At 38.3% G+C, this 12,864-nt stretch overlaps 1 protein-coding gene across 4 annotated transcripts in view; it reads right to left on the reverse strand.

Moving 5' to 3' along the window:
* Positions 1-12,864, reverse strand: part of TNKS (tankyrase) — a 161,379-nt gene that overhangs the window by 11,462 nt on the left and 137,053 nt on the right. For 2 of the 4 annotated variants that reach the window (XM_055567202.1, XM_055567201.1), the window contains exons 21-26: positions 7,151-7,271; positions 5,628-5,725; positions 4,222-4,296; positions 3,431-3,536; positions 2,699-2,885; positions 740-896 (exon numbers count right to left, since the gene is read on the reverse strand). In XM_055567202.1, the coding sequence (XP_055423177.1) occupies positions 740-896; positions 2,699-2,885; positions 3,431-3,536; positions 4,222-4,296; positions 5,628-5,725; positions 7,151-7,271 (744 nt within the window). The remainder of the gene's footprint in view (positions 1-739; positions 897-2,698; positions 2,886-3,430; positions 3,537-4,221; positions 4,297-5,627; positions 5,726-7,150; positions 7,272-12,864) is intronic. The other 2 variants (XR_008710073.1, XM_055567203.1) reach the window with 1 other exon arrangement.

The raw sequence follows: 12,864 nt of genomic DNA on the forward strand, positions 1-12,864 counted from the left end.
GTTTTTGAGGACTTCATTCCCTTCTGGTGTAACAAGTTCCTAATCTGCTCCAGCCCTGGAATTAGCTGTTTCTTCAAAGATCCTTCTATGGGGCATGGTATTACAGGCCAAGATCTGGGCTTTAGGAGTCCTCATTGCTACTGGGTTTTGTTTTTTTTTTTGCTTTCAGCAGAGAGTGCTAAGAAATACATGCACATATGTACTCATATATATATATGTGCCTAACACAAATCTCTTGTTCATAAACCTATACATGCATACACTTACATGTGTACAAACATACACACATTTACTAGAAACCATTCGTTCCTATCAATACCTCCAAACTCTGTCCGTCCCTAGAGTCATTCTCACCTTCCCTCATTCCATATTTACATCTCTTCTTCCACAGTGAGAACCCAGTTCCCTAAATCAACGCATCACGTATTTACTCATTTGCTTAATCCCAGAATACACCTGAAAGAGTTTCAAATCTTTGCCCACAATCGACAGATCTAAATGAAATCCAGTATTTGTTTGCAATTCTTCGCCCTACAAACTGGCCCAAGACTGTTGGCATATAATAAAACATTGTTTTCGTGTATATAATCTATTTTTTCTCCTTTTCAATCCACTTGAAAATTCAACTAAATTCATATTTACATTATTACATTAAATGGTTTTAATTCTTATGTGGTCTTCGCATTTTGAATCTATTGTTTACAGCAGCCTGGGCTCGCTTATTTCACGAGCACCATACCTGCTCTCCTCTGTAGATGACATATTCGGCGTAGGCCAGCCCATTCACACTTGGCCTCCCAATGACAGAGTGATGGCCTGGCGGGGCATGGGCCATTTTCATGGTGCTGAACTGCAGAAAGGACTTGCCAAGGGTCACTCTACAGAAAAGCATTTGCCTGAAGAAAAAAGCAAAGCAATACTTTGAAGGAAGCTTTAAATCTTAGAATGGTATGACTGGTAGGTTTATTGATTTTTTAAAAAGTTAACGTAAGGCAAGCTAATTTAAATGTCATTTTTAATTTTATGAGTAGGAATAGGATGAGATTTGAAATACTGATTTACTATAAGCAGTTAGCAGGTTCAATAGTTCCACTTAAAGTTTAAAGTGGTTTTGGTATGGTTTAGAAATCAATCACAGATAATACCTGGCAAGTTTTGACTAGTGGAAAAAGATAAATACTGGTGAAACTGCATTCTGGAAGAATGAGTGTGGACAGATAAGAGGAAAGTGAAGAAAATAAGCAGATGGCAACAGCGTCTGAAGTTAAAATTAGGTTTACTCATTATGAAGACGTAAAGTCTGAGATGAGATAAAGAATAATAATAAAAGTGGATTATATATAAAAATATTTAGCTTCAATATATGGCCAGAAAGTTCACTACCTGAGTGAAACATGAATTGAAGCAGTTGTTAAATATTATGGAGGAAAAGAAAGATTGATTGGGAAGAGAGTGTATTAAATAAGCTAGGCGTTGGCAAACTATGGGCCAAATCTAGGCTGCCACCTGTTTTTGTAATTAAAACTTTATTGGAACACAGACACATTCATTACAGGCTGGCAGTAGCTGCTTTTGTACAAGCACAGAGCTGAGTCACTGTGACAGGGATCCTACAGCCTGCAAAGCCTAAAATATTTACCACTGTGACCCTTTGAAATAAAAGTCTGCAAACCCTTAATAAATACTTGAACATATTAATAGACATCTTAACTAAGCTATAAGATTTGGTCCTACTGTTAACTGTAAATAGTTATTATTCAATCAAACAGTTTTTAAGTAATGAAGTATGATCTGTGCATTATGACTGAACAAATATTACTGTGAATCAAAACTGTGTTAGACCCAGTTTAACTGAATCCTGCCTGGGCTGGCTTTTTTAGTGTGATGCTACTGGTGATGTTGGCTTGGCATCAACTGTATCCTCTTGTAGGTCCCAGAGGAAAAGGTTTGGACTTGCATTAGAAGGAAGCTTTTTGAGCTCCATTTCCACACTGCGGTGGCACTACTCAGAGCAGGCTGAGACTGCCCGCTCAGTCTGCTGGGCCCACTGCCATGGCTATACCCCGTGTCCACATGTCACAGCGTGTGACCTGACAGCCCGCGCTCCTGCCTTCTGCCTCCTGCCTTCTGCCTCCTGCCCCAGGGCATCCTTGTTGCTATGGAGACAGGAGAAGATGCAGGCCCTGGCTGGCTGGCTCAGGTCTGCTCACCAGCTTGCCTTGTGCCTGTGTGCGGCCTGCAGATGCAGTGGCCCCAGTGTGGGATACCAATACCCTGTGGGGCAAACGCTGACCAGGAACAAATGAAAGATTCTACTTGTTTAGAGAAATTATGTGCTCTAGTTCAAATGTGATTAGTGCTAGAGGTTCCTTGTTCTCCAGAAATAATTCTCAATCTTGTCCTGAATCTGAAATAAGGAAAGTGGAGCCCAGGGAGAAAGTCAAGATGGAGGGAGCTTCGCTGTAACCTAGGAATGGCTTTTCCCAAATACCTGGCTTTTACCACAACTGCTGTCGGCTCTGATGTCACTGCTCTGATTAGGGTAGGGGCAGATCAGCTTTTCCTATCTAACCGTCAAGATGGTCTGATTTGTTAGGATTAAGAGTGAGAATGACCTGTGACTTCTGCAGAGCCTGAGAAACTAATGTGGTCCATGACCTGAGGGTAGCAACCTTTACACAGAAGGCATGATGCTCACCTGTGACATATATAACATGACCGGTCTTTGTGCGTGGGACAGCCTGTTCCTCCTCCGATTCCATACACATACTGGTTGCTTTTAGAAGAGTTTTCAGCAAAATAAATCCCAGCACCAAACATTCCTCCTATATATGCATGTCGCTCATCAAACCCTTTATGAATAATGGCATTAATGAAAGGAGAACCTAAAAATATAAAGACAGATCAGTTTTGAGTACTTTCTAGAATCTCCATTAGCTACATACTATTTGCACTTGGCAGAGTAACACTAATAATGCTTACATGAAAAGTTTACTCTGTGGGATGGTCTACGATACATAAATTACTATCATGTACTAGAATTTTACCAGGGACTCATAGTAAGATTTTAGATAGCAAAGTACAATGTAACTTTGAAAATACAGATTATTTTACACCCAGTATTGCTTTAAGCAAAAACAGATAATCCAATAAACTAAAACAATTCTGCTGAACTACAACAAAAATAGTGTTTCACCGTCTAGATGGCTCAGCGTGCAATTTAAGTTCTGAGACAATTTCAGGTAAGTTATTTGCATTGTACGTGCCTTGGAAAGCCCATTCATGTAATGCTTTAGAAAGCTGGTACCAACATGTAATAAAAAAGATAAATAAAAACCATTTTTAACACAACACGAATACAATCAATGCCACAGGCTTTTCACCTTCCTGGAGTTCGCAAACACAGAGCTGATGACCAGCGGGTGCTCACCGTGAAACAACATGCGCTCGTTGTGGTGGTTGTGGTTCTCCTCGGACACTTCCTTCTGTCTGTGGCAGAACCGCTCTCGCAACTTCTTGTTCACAACTTTCTGAATCTTTAAAGATGAGGAAGAAAGAAGCGAATCAGTGAAATGCATGTTAACTGGCAGTTTATAATTTAAAATCAAAAGTATGTTTTTCTTTAGGGAGGTTCAATTTTTGTTTCATTTGCTTAAAACATTATTTAAAAACGATACAGTTGCCAGGTCACTATAATTCAGTTAACACTCTTGTTTTCAGTGACAATTTTCAGCTACACTTTTTGTTCGTTATCTACACCTGACCTGGCTATACTTCAGAATCACCTGAGGACTTCAGGTTGTAGGGGCCTGTAAATCTGTACTTTCAGACAGCTCCCCAGGTAATTCTGATGTGCACTGATGTAATGTCAACAGGTCCATTAACCCAAAGGGTTAAACCATTTATCAACAGATTTTATTCATCTTTATGACACCCCTCTGAAAAAAGCATATGGCAGTCATTTATTTCATGTTATGAACTAAAATACTGAGATTAAGAGATATATGCATTCTGATATAATCACTGACTCAATCAGATTAAAAATTGAGGCCTTTAATACTACTTTGAAATAGTGTAAACAGAAACTACAGTCCAAATTTGTGGGTGAGCTGGTAGTCTTATCAGCATACTAGTCTCATGAATGTCAACTGATCTAGCTTCTATCTGATAGTCAGGCAAGCTGTGCAATCCAATTTTCACCCTGAAATGCTCAAAACTTACTCGAATGACATTGTATCTGTTGAAGATGCCACCAGCATTACCACCATCTCGGTGTTCTCGAATAGTACTTTGCATCTATAGAACAAAACAAAATAACTTTCTGAAAATATGCTGGTGTGGAATTCTGAAGACATTCCTCCTGTTTTCAACATTTTAATTCTATTGTATTGTTTCGCTAATGAGTCTAAGACTCAGCACTAGTAAGTAAATAGGAGTTCACTATAAATGAGTCAACAAGTTTAGTGAGTATTTCTGGTGAGAAAATAGATATAAATATAAAACTTTTGCACTTTCTATTTATTTTTTAATAAAAGCTTTGAAAGGTTTTCCTGCAAACACCATGGGGTAAAGTACCATAGTAAGTCATCCACATTACTATTTTTTGTTACTGAGGAGAACCAACATTGTGATTAAGTCAAACTAAAACTCCTAACGTTGAACTAATACCCCATTGCACTAGTGCTGAAAATAAACACAAAAAACTGATAAAAATCAATAAATTTTTGTCCCTTAGGTGAAAAAGTCCATGTCATCTCTTTGCTCTGGGATCTCAAAGTATATTTGCACAGAGGAAGCTGGGTATAACACGTAAGTAAGAAAGTGGAATAACTATCTTCTGAACACTACTTACCCTTCTTCTACTCTCCAAATTAAGAATTATGATAGTTTGAAAATTAAGATGTTTTAAATTCCTAAGTTTCTCAGAGAACTGACTCAAAGAGTTGATTCTCTATCTCACTGCTCCCTCTGTGAAGTTGGTCACTACATTTTTGACCTTATAATCAGAGTTTACTTACTACAAGGAGAATGATTACTTAGTAGGACAGGAGAAAACAAGATGCTTTCCTGCTAAACTAAGAACGTGCTTTAATGAGACCCTGAGGTCAGGGTCCTGAGACCCTGGGATGGGAATCATACCAGCACTAATTAAGAGGGGGAAAACAAACAAAAATATAGGCATGCCTTTTCTCTGCAAAACGGTAGACTCAGTTAGGAAGCTTGTTTATCATGATAATGCCATTAGGCACTTTGTGATGTACAAGATGAGAAGACGTTTATTATTTATGAGACAAGATTCTCACTCTGTATTATTTTTAGGTAGCATTTTATCAGTATGAAAAAATACTTCTACAGGGTCTCCTTACTTCTACGAGTTTCAGCAAAGTCTCCGGAGTAAAGAGGCACGTGTGGCCCACCCACTGGAAACCCCAGGGGTTCCGACGGGCCAGCAACAGTGCCGCCTCTACAGTCCTACTCTCATGCTGGCAACGCGCAACGGCCAAGGAGACAAGACGATGAGCAGGCACGGACCATCGGTCAATACAAGACAAGTTCACCTCTCTTGGAGAAACCGACGTAAGCAGGGATTTCAGGAAAAGATAATGACAAATTCTGATGTACATTACCTCCTCTTCTACTGACTGATATTCTTTATCTTCTGGAGCAAGATCCAGCAAAATGGTTCCCTGATTAACACAGTGAAAAGTCAAATAAGGATTGGTGCCTGCAGGGAAGAAAAATTAACATATTAAACAAAGGTCTACACTATCCAGGCTCTATTTTGTGGAAAACTCTCATAAATAATTGACATTTTGGAACAAGTCTAAGCTATTTGCAACTTGAACCCAATATATAAGGTTATATTAAACAAATACATCCAAAGACAAGAAAAAAATAATGGAGATGTGTTTGGGGTTCAATTTGCTCTGTTCTTACAGTTCCCTATACCCACAACAGACTCAACAATTATTTGTTGAACTCAATCATGAACATACACGATTCTGATCCAAAAGAGAACACACTGTAATTAAATGCAGTCAGGTCTAAAATGTAAGAATTATCTTCTAAAAGAAATATCATCTGTGAGACAGCTTGAAATGGTCACTTATATAATAACTTTCAAGTACATTATTCTTGTTTATTTCATAATTCTTGTTGAGTTCGTACAGCTAAATAAGCAAGAGTCAAGATCAATACCTGCTAACATTTACTTTCATGTCACTCTTGCAATTTTACTGTCTCTGCAGACTAATTCAGGTTGTTTCTTTTCTCTCTTTGCTTTTCTATACCGAAAGCACCTCTAACAAATAGAGAAATGATAAACGTGGAGGCATACCAAAAAAAAAAAAAAAAGATAGGTGTGTAACAGCAAAGTACAACAGAAAAAGACTGCACTGATGTTGAAGGAGCGAAAAGGACACAAGGTAGGACAGAAAGGTCAGATTATGAACAGTCATGTTATGAGCGTTTGATTTTATCCTAAAACCAACAGTACTCTGTTGAAGGATTTCAAGCAGCAGAATGATACGATCATACAGTCATCCTGGAAAGAGTTTTCTGGTTATCATCTAAGGAAGGTTTGGGGAGCGGGGTGGGGGTGGGAGGCCGCAAAGGAGACTGTTGGAGATAAGCTGGAAGGTGGTTGTGTCAGTGCAAGAGAGAGACGATAGTGACGTGGATTAGGTGACAGCAGTGGGAAAGGACCGAAGTGCAGATCCAGGGATATTTAGGATGCAATGTTATGGGGAGAGGGAAGACTGACTCTGATTTTTAGCCTGAATGACTTGAGGGAGAGCGAGACCAAGGATGGAGAGAGACAGGCAGGAGACGCCACAAACTGAGTGCATGAGTTCTAGGGTCAGGCCACCTGATTAAATGCTAGGCAGGACACTTATACCGGGCTTCCCTGGTGCCTCAGCCAGTAAAGAATCTGCCTGCAATGAGGGAGACCTGGGTTCGATCCCCAGGTTGGGAAGATTCCCTGGAGAAGGGAACAGCTAGCTACCCACTCCAGTATTCTGGCCTGAAGAATTCCATGGACTGCATAGTCCATGAGGTTGCAAAGAGTTGGATATGAAATGAGCAACTTTCACTTCACAGGACACTTTATCACTAATTTCTGAAACCTCTTTATTTTTCAATAGCTTACCTTGTTGTCCACCTAAGAGTCTTTCTACTCCCTTGATTAATTTATGGCGGTGTCCGTATGCGTTGATGCCTATTTCTTTCAACTCTTCATGACCCATATCAGCCAACACATCTAGCGTAATCTGAAAAATGAAACAAAATTGCTAAATCTTTAACAGTTCTTCAGATGATGAAAGCTCTTTCATTTGTCTTCAGTGTTCCAGTATCCAGTCAAATTAAGAAAATTCTTGTCTCCTTTATCAGCATGAACTTAAATCTTCTTAAAGTTGCCTTCATAAACTTACCAGATTTTTGCTCACTTGAAATACTCCTTGATTTGCTTTCAGTCCATGGAGAAGGAAAATGCGAGAAACAATGCTATAGAAATATAAAATGATCATTGCCATTTTTCCTTTTGATTATTTCATTCTACCACATTTTGCTTGCCTAAAGCTATAAGAGGAGACAACCAGCAGCTTGAAAATGGGGGAAATACCAGATCTCAATATCCAGGAGGGAAAGATGAATGGTAGGGAAAAGAGGGGCTCAGCACAATGAAACAGAAGAAGCTTTAGGGAAGTGGGATTTATATAAAAATAAGAAAGAACTTCCTGGTGCTAAGAAGTATTCAAGCATGGAAGAGGCTGCCTGAGAAAGTAGCAAGATTTATATCACAAGTATTTAGTTGGATTACAAACCATCTTATATAGAAACTAAATAAAGAATTCCATTTTGGAGAAAAGAGAGTAAGTAGAATTTGTAAGAGCTTAAAAGCTATCTAACAATCCCTGAAGTCTAACATACATTTTATTTTTGTTCAAAACAGTGGTTTAAAAGTTTTGGTCTTTTTTTTTAAAGTTTTGGTGATTTATCCCTGTATATGGAGGTGGTTCGCTTCTACAATTCGAGATCTAAGGTCTCTAGTCCTTTCTTTGTTGACTAAAAGTAACTGAGTCTCTACCGCCACCCAGTGGTGGTGCTCTGAAGGCACAGGGTGAAATCTCCAGCAGCGGCATCTCCTGAATTTTCAGCTCAGAAGCAGCTGGTCCTGTGACAATCCAAAAACTACTTCACAAGATTAGCTTTTGTTTTTCTTTTTCCTTGGGAGACCGAGAAATCCGTTGACAAACACTCTTTTCCAACTCAAGATATTTTTATCCATGGCCTTCTCTACCTTTATACTTGCACATAACATTAAAAAAAAACTAACAAATTAGGTCTGGAACTCTGATGATTTTTACTGTCAGAATAAAATGAGTCTGATCTTCTCAGAGCAAAAAGCATACATCATTCACTCTTTGGAAATAATTTGCTATATTGCTCCTAAGTGGCCATTTAAGAAATAATCTCTCCATTGCACAAAATGGGCAATTCACTTCCAACCACCCAAAGGAAGTTTTCCGCAGAGCTTCTAAAAAAACCACAGTTCTGTAATGTACATCTTTGAGACAGCATAGTTTGCAACATAATAGGAGTCTTTACATTTTTAGCTAGATGTGATTTTAATATAATTTGGAAACCATGTACAAGGTTTACTACATTGATATTCCACTTTTTTCTTCTAAACTTCAGATCAGGTTGACATAAAAACAGGATCTCATATCTATGTGGCAGCTTCAATTTAAAGAGTCTTCTAGCTTTTCTAAATTGATATATATACTGTAAGTCTGAAAGAAGCAGAAACCAGGCCAACAAAACATAGTATTAGGTTCCAGAGAAGAAATGGAGAATGTTTGATACATTTGTTCATTATGTGATTCCAATCGTGAAATGAATACCTCATTTCATCCTCATAATGACCCATGATATACTATTACTGTCCTTATGAAGAAATTCAGGCTCAGTGAAATCATAAAAATAGTATACAGAAGAGCTGAAATGAATTGCCATATTTGTCTTTCCCTTTGCTTATCTGTCTTAAAAGGGATGACTAGAGAGCTAAAATAATTAAACATTAAATTTAACTGCTTTGAGTTACATGGTATTCAATTTGTCCTTATATTTATTGGTATTGGGGACTGGAAGACCTTAAATAACTAGCTATTGAATTTACATTTATGCTCACTTGTTCATTCATTCATACATAATGTATTTAATAAGTACCTTCTATATGCTAGGTATTTCTCAAAAAGTGACTCATTCAACATTTCATTTAATTCTAAAATGACCCATTACCGCTCAGAAAGGTAAACAGCTGGCCGGGTGGTAGTAAACAGTGGGGCCAGAGAGCAAACACAACACTAGCACCACAGGGCACGCGGGCTCCTCTAGCAAGGGGATAAAAGTAAACACAAATACGTGCTAACGGCCGGTAAATGTTTTGGAGGAATCCCATGGGAACTCTCAGGAAGGTTACTGTGTTGAGCTTATAAGTGGCACTGGGAACTAAGAAAGGAACAGGAAGGGGGTCAGGAAAGGTTCTTAAAAGAAGGTAATAATTCAGCTGAGGAGGAAGACTTAGAGGAAGAAGGGAAGGGTGTTTACGACAAAGGAAACACTATGTACAAAAGGAAAACCAAGTGAATATAAAACATTTGAGAGACTCTAGTATTAATAATAAAGTTCAAAACGGTTAGTGTATAATGTATACACAGGAACAAAAAAAGCGATGGAGCAGTAGGCTAAGAGCAGGTCTCTATGGGTCTTACACATCAAGCGAACATAATGTCCAAAATGTCCAAGGACACCTTGTCAGCAGAGCAATACAAACTTGTATTTCAGGAGGACGGTGTATGAAGGGCAGATCTGGAAGGGAAAGTGACTGTGAACACGACGACGACGGTGGGGTGGAGGAGACTGAAGGGGTGAACTGGAGAGCACCTTCAAAGGGAGAGATGACAGGGCGTGGTAATAGAAATGGTGAAGGAAAAGAAAGGCATGGGAGTAAAGATTATTCCAAATTCTGATGATCAATATGATATTACTGTATTAATAATAAAAGAATTGGAAATATCTGGAAGGTGGATTTTAGACACGTTTCTACAAGATTCAAAGCTTTTATACTGCTAGAAATATTTTTCTGAAAATTATCTTTAACTCACTTAAAAATAAAAAACTTAGTTACATCTAGGAAATTACAAGTTTGTTGGGCCAGTTATTTATACTCAGCATACATTCACCCATGTATCAGTTAAATCATCTTGCATATAAAGCAAATTTCACTTCGAGAATGTTACTTTAAGAAGAGCTGCCTCTTGTTTCGAAGATTTATTTATTTTCTCTGGGGTGGAGGGAGAAACATTGGGGTTTTAACGAAAAAGGCCTTTCTTTTACGTTGCTAGGTTGCAGGCTACAGTAACAGATATTAGAATTAACTTTGCAATCATGTTCATAATGAATTTACTGAATAAATCAGTCCATGCCTTTGTCTTTAGATTCTGAAATAAAAATTGATATGGTCACTTTTCATACATATACGTGGAGCATAAGTATGTTCACAAGGAGTCTTCTAAGTCACAGCATTTATGTTCCAGGAATTGCAATGTAAATCAAACAGCCTTTCCCACAGAAAAAGTATCTCAGTCAGGAAGCTAGGTTACGGAGAAAGGGCCCGAGTGACACCGGTGCGACACTTAACTAGGAAGGACAGAGGTACATGGTACTTAATGCAGAACCTGGCAAAACACATATGACAAACAAGCTAGCTAAGAGACTTCTGAGAGAATAACTGTAAGGTAAGAGGTGGGGTGATGATGCTCTGAAGGAGGAGAAATAAATGGTCTTCCTTCCCCACTCCACTGGGAGAAAAGTATCTATCAGAATAGAAATAATACTCTATTATGTGTCAAAGCATCTCAGGAAACAGAATGACTGGCTCAAGATCAGTAATAGACAAGAACTAAATGGGTACAACACACACACACCGTAACACTTCCCCTCACCTCCTGAACACCTCGACCTCATCACATTCTACTGGACTGATGTAGAATGTCAGTGGCAGAAAAGTCCTCTGGATAAGTTGTGGAAAGGATTACGGAACTTATTACTCTAGAACTAAAGGCTAGTCAAGAAACAATTGTAGTCAAAATAAAACTTTTGATTGCTTGAAGACTGGGCCAGAAGACAGTCACACACAGTTCCATACAGAGAATGATAATATTATTTGTCTGCAGGGAAGGAATTAGGCTAGGTAATACATGTTAAATGGAAGCGTCAACATATTGATTAAAAAACAGGATACAGAAATTACTCTGGCAAAAGGAAAATCAATGGAACCATTTACTCAGAACAAAAGTGCAATGAAAAAGGTAACAATGAAACTGATGAAACTACTCATAAGCTGTCAAAAGGACCAACTATAAGATTAAACTATTAAAAACAATAAAATAAGTATGCCACAGGGTACCATTACTATAAAAGAGAACATATTAAGTAAAAAAAAAAAAAATTATGATGCAAACTGACTATAACACTAGAGGCTGAACTTTTGAAAAATGGCTAACTGGAATGATTTGCTTGAATTTGGGTCTTTGTTTTTATTAAGCAAAGCTATGTGAAATTTCACAGTTATTGTGGATATGATTTGAGAAGAAGGGAAATGGCCAGAATACAGCTGTAGCTGAGGATACTGCTTTTAAAACAGCTTTAATACCTTCAGGGAAAGGATAAGGGAAGAAGAGTCTTACAATATAGGATATTCCCATAAGAAATCTCCAAGCCAGAGGGGGAATCAATGGCAGGTGAAGCTTAAAGGCAAAGGTAACTATTATAGCATTTATAAAACCCTTACCGCCAGACAGAAAATACAACCATTGCTTCATTAAAGCATATTTTAAAAACTGGCACAGCAGTACGAGGCTGGGAATTTTAATTATCTGGACTTTTGAAAGTGTTATATTTTACAGGTAAGGTGAGTGATAGGTTAAATGCCTTAATCAGAATCAAGGTCTTTTTTCAGTCCAGTGCTACTTCTACCCAACCGTTTTGATCATTAAAGATCAACTACAATGTATAGCATAAAGAAATTTAGCTAAAATGAAAGACATCAGAAAATCTTGACATAAAAAATCTTTCATCATTGATATGAAAAAGACCTGGAGTTTTAAATTTACTCTGAACTGACTATATGCCTACAAAGAAATCAGAATGGGCCAGAGAGGCCAGTCAAGAATTTGGACACTATACCCATAAAAAGAGTAACTAAAAAAGAAGATGAATTTATTATGTTAAATTAGGAGAAACTTTGTAGGGGTGGGTAGTTGATTAGAAGGATAAATCCACAATAAGTTTACTAGGTCTTAGAAATTAAGAAGGGCTATAGTATGTTGCAGCGAGCTGAATGGTGACCGTCAAAAAGATATGTCCAAATTCTAATCCCCAGAACTTGAGAAGAACCTTATCTGGAAAACTTTTTTTTACAACTTTGCAGATGTAAATTTAGTTAAGGATCTTGAGATAAGGAGATCATCTCGGACTAGGTGAGGAGGGCTTAAACTCAGTGCAAGCATCCTTACAAAAGACACGCAGAAGAGAAGACAGACACAGAGAAGGCAGGTGAAGACAGAAGCAGAAACTGAAAGGATGCGGCCAGAAGCTGAAGGGGCCGAGCAGCTAGCAGAGGTGTGGGGCAGATTCTCCCCTAGAACCCCTGTAGCGACTGAAGCCCTGCTGACATCCCGGGTTTGAACTTCAGGCCTCCAGAACTGTGAAGGAATACCATTCTATTGTTTAAGCCACACGTCTGTGGAAATCTGGCAAGGCAGCCCAATGAAACTAATGCTAGTCTAATAGGCAGAA

Source organism: Bubalus kerabau, chromosome 2 (assembly GCF_029407905.1).
Source record: "Bubalus kerabau isolate K-KA32 ecotype Philippines breed swamp buffalo chromosome 2, PCC_UOA_SB_1v2, whole genome shotgun sequence".
Taxonomy (NCBI): domain Eukaryota; kingdom Metazoa; phylum Chordata; class Mammalia; order Artiodactyla; family Bovidae; genus Bubalus; species Bubalus kerabau.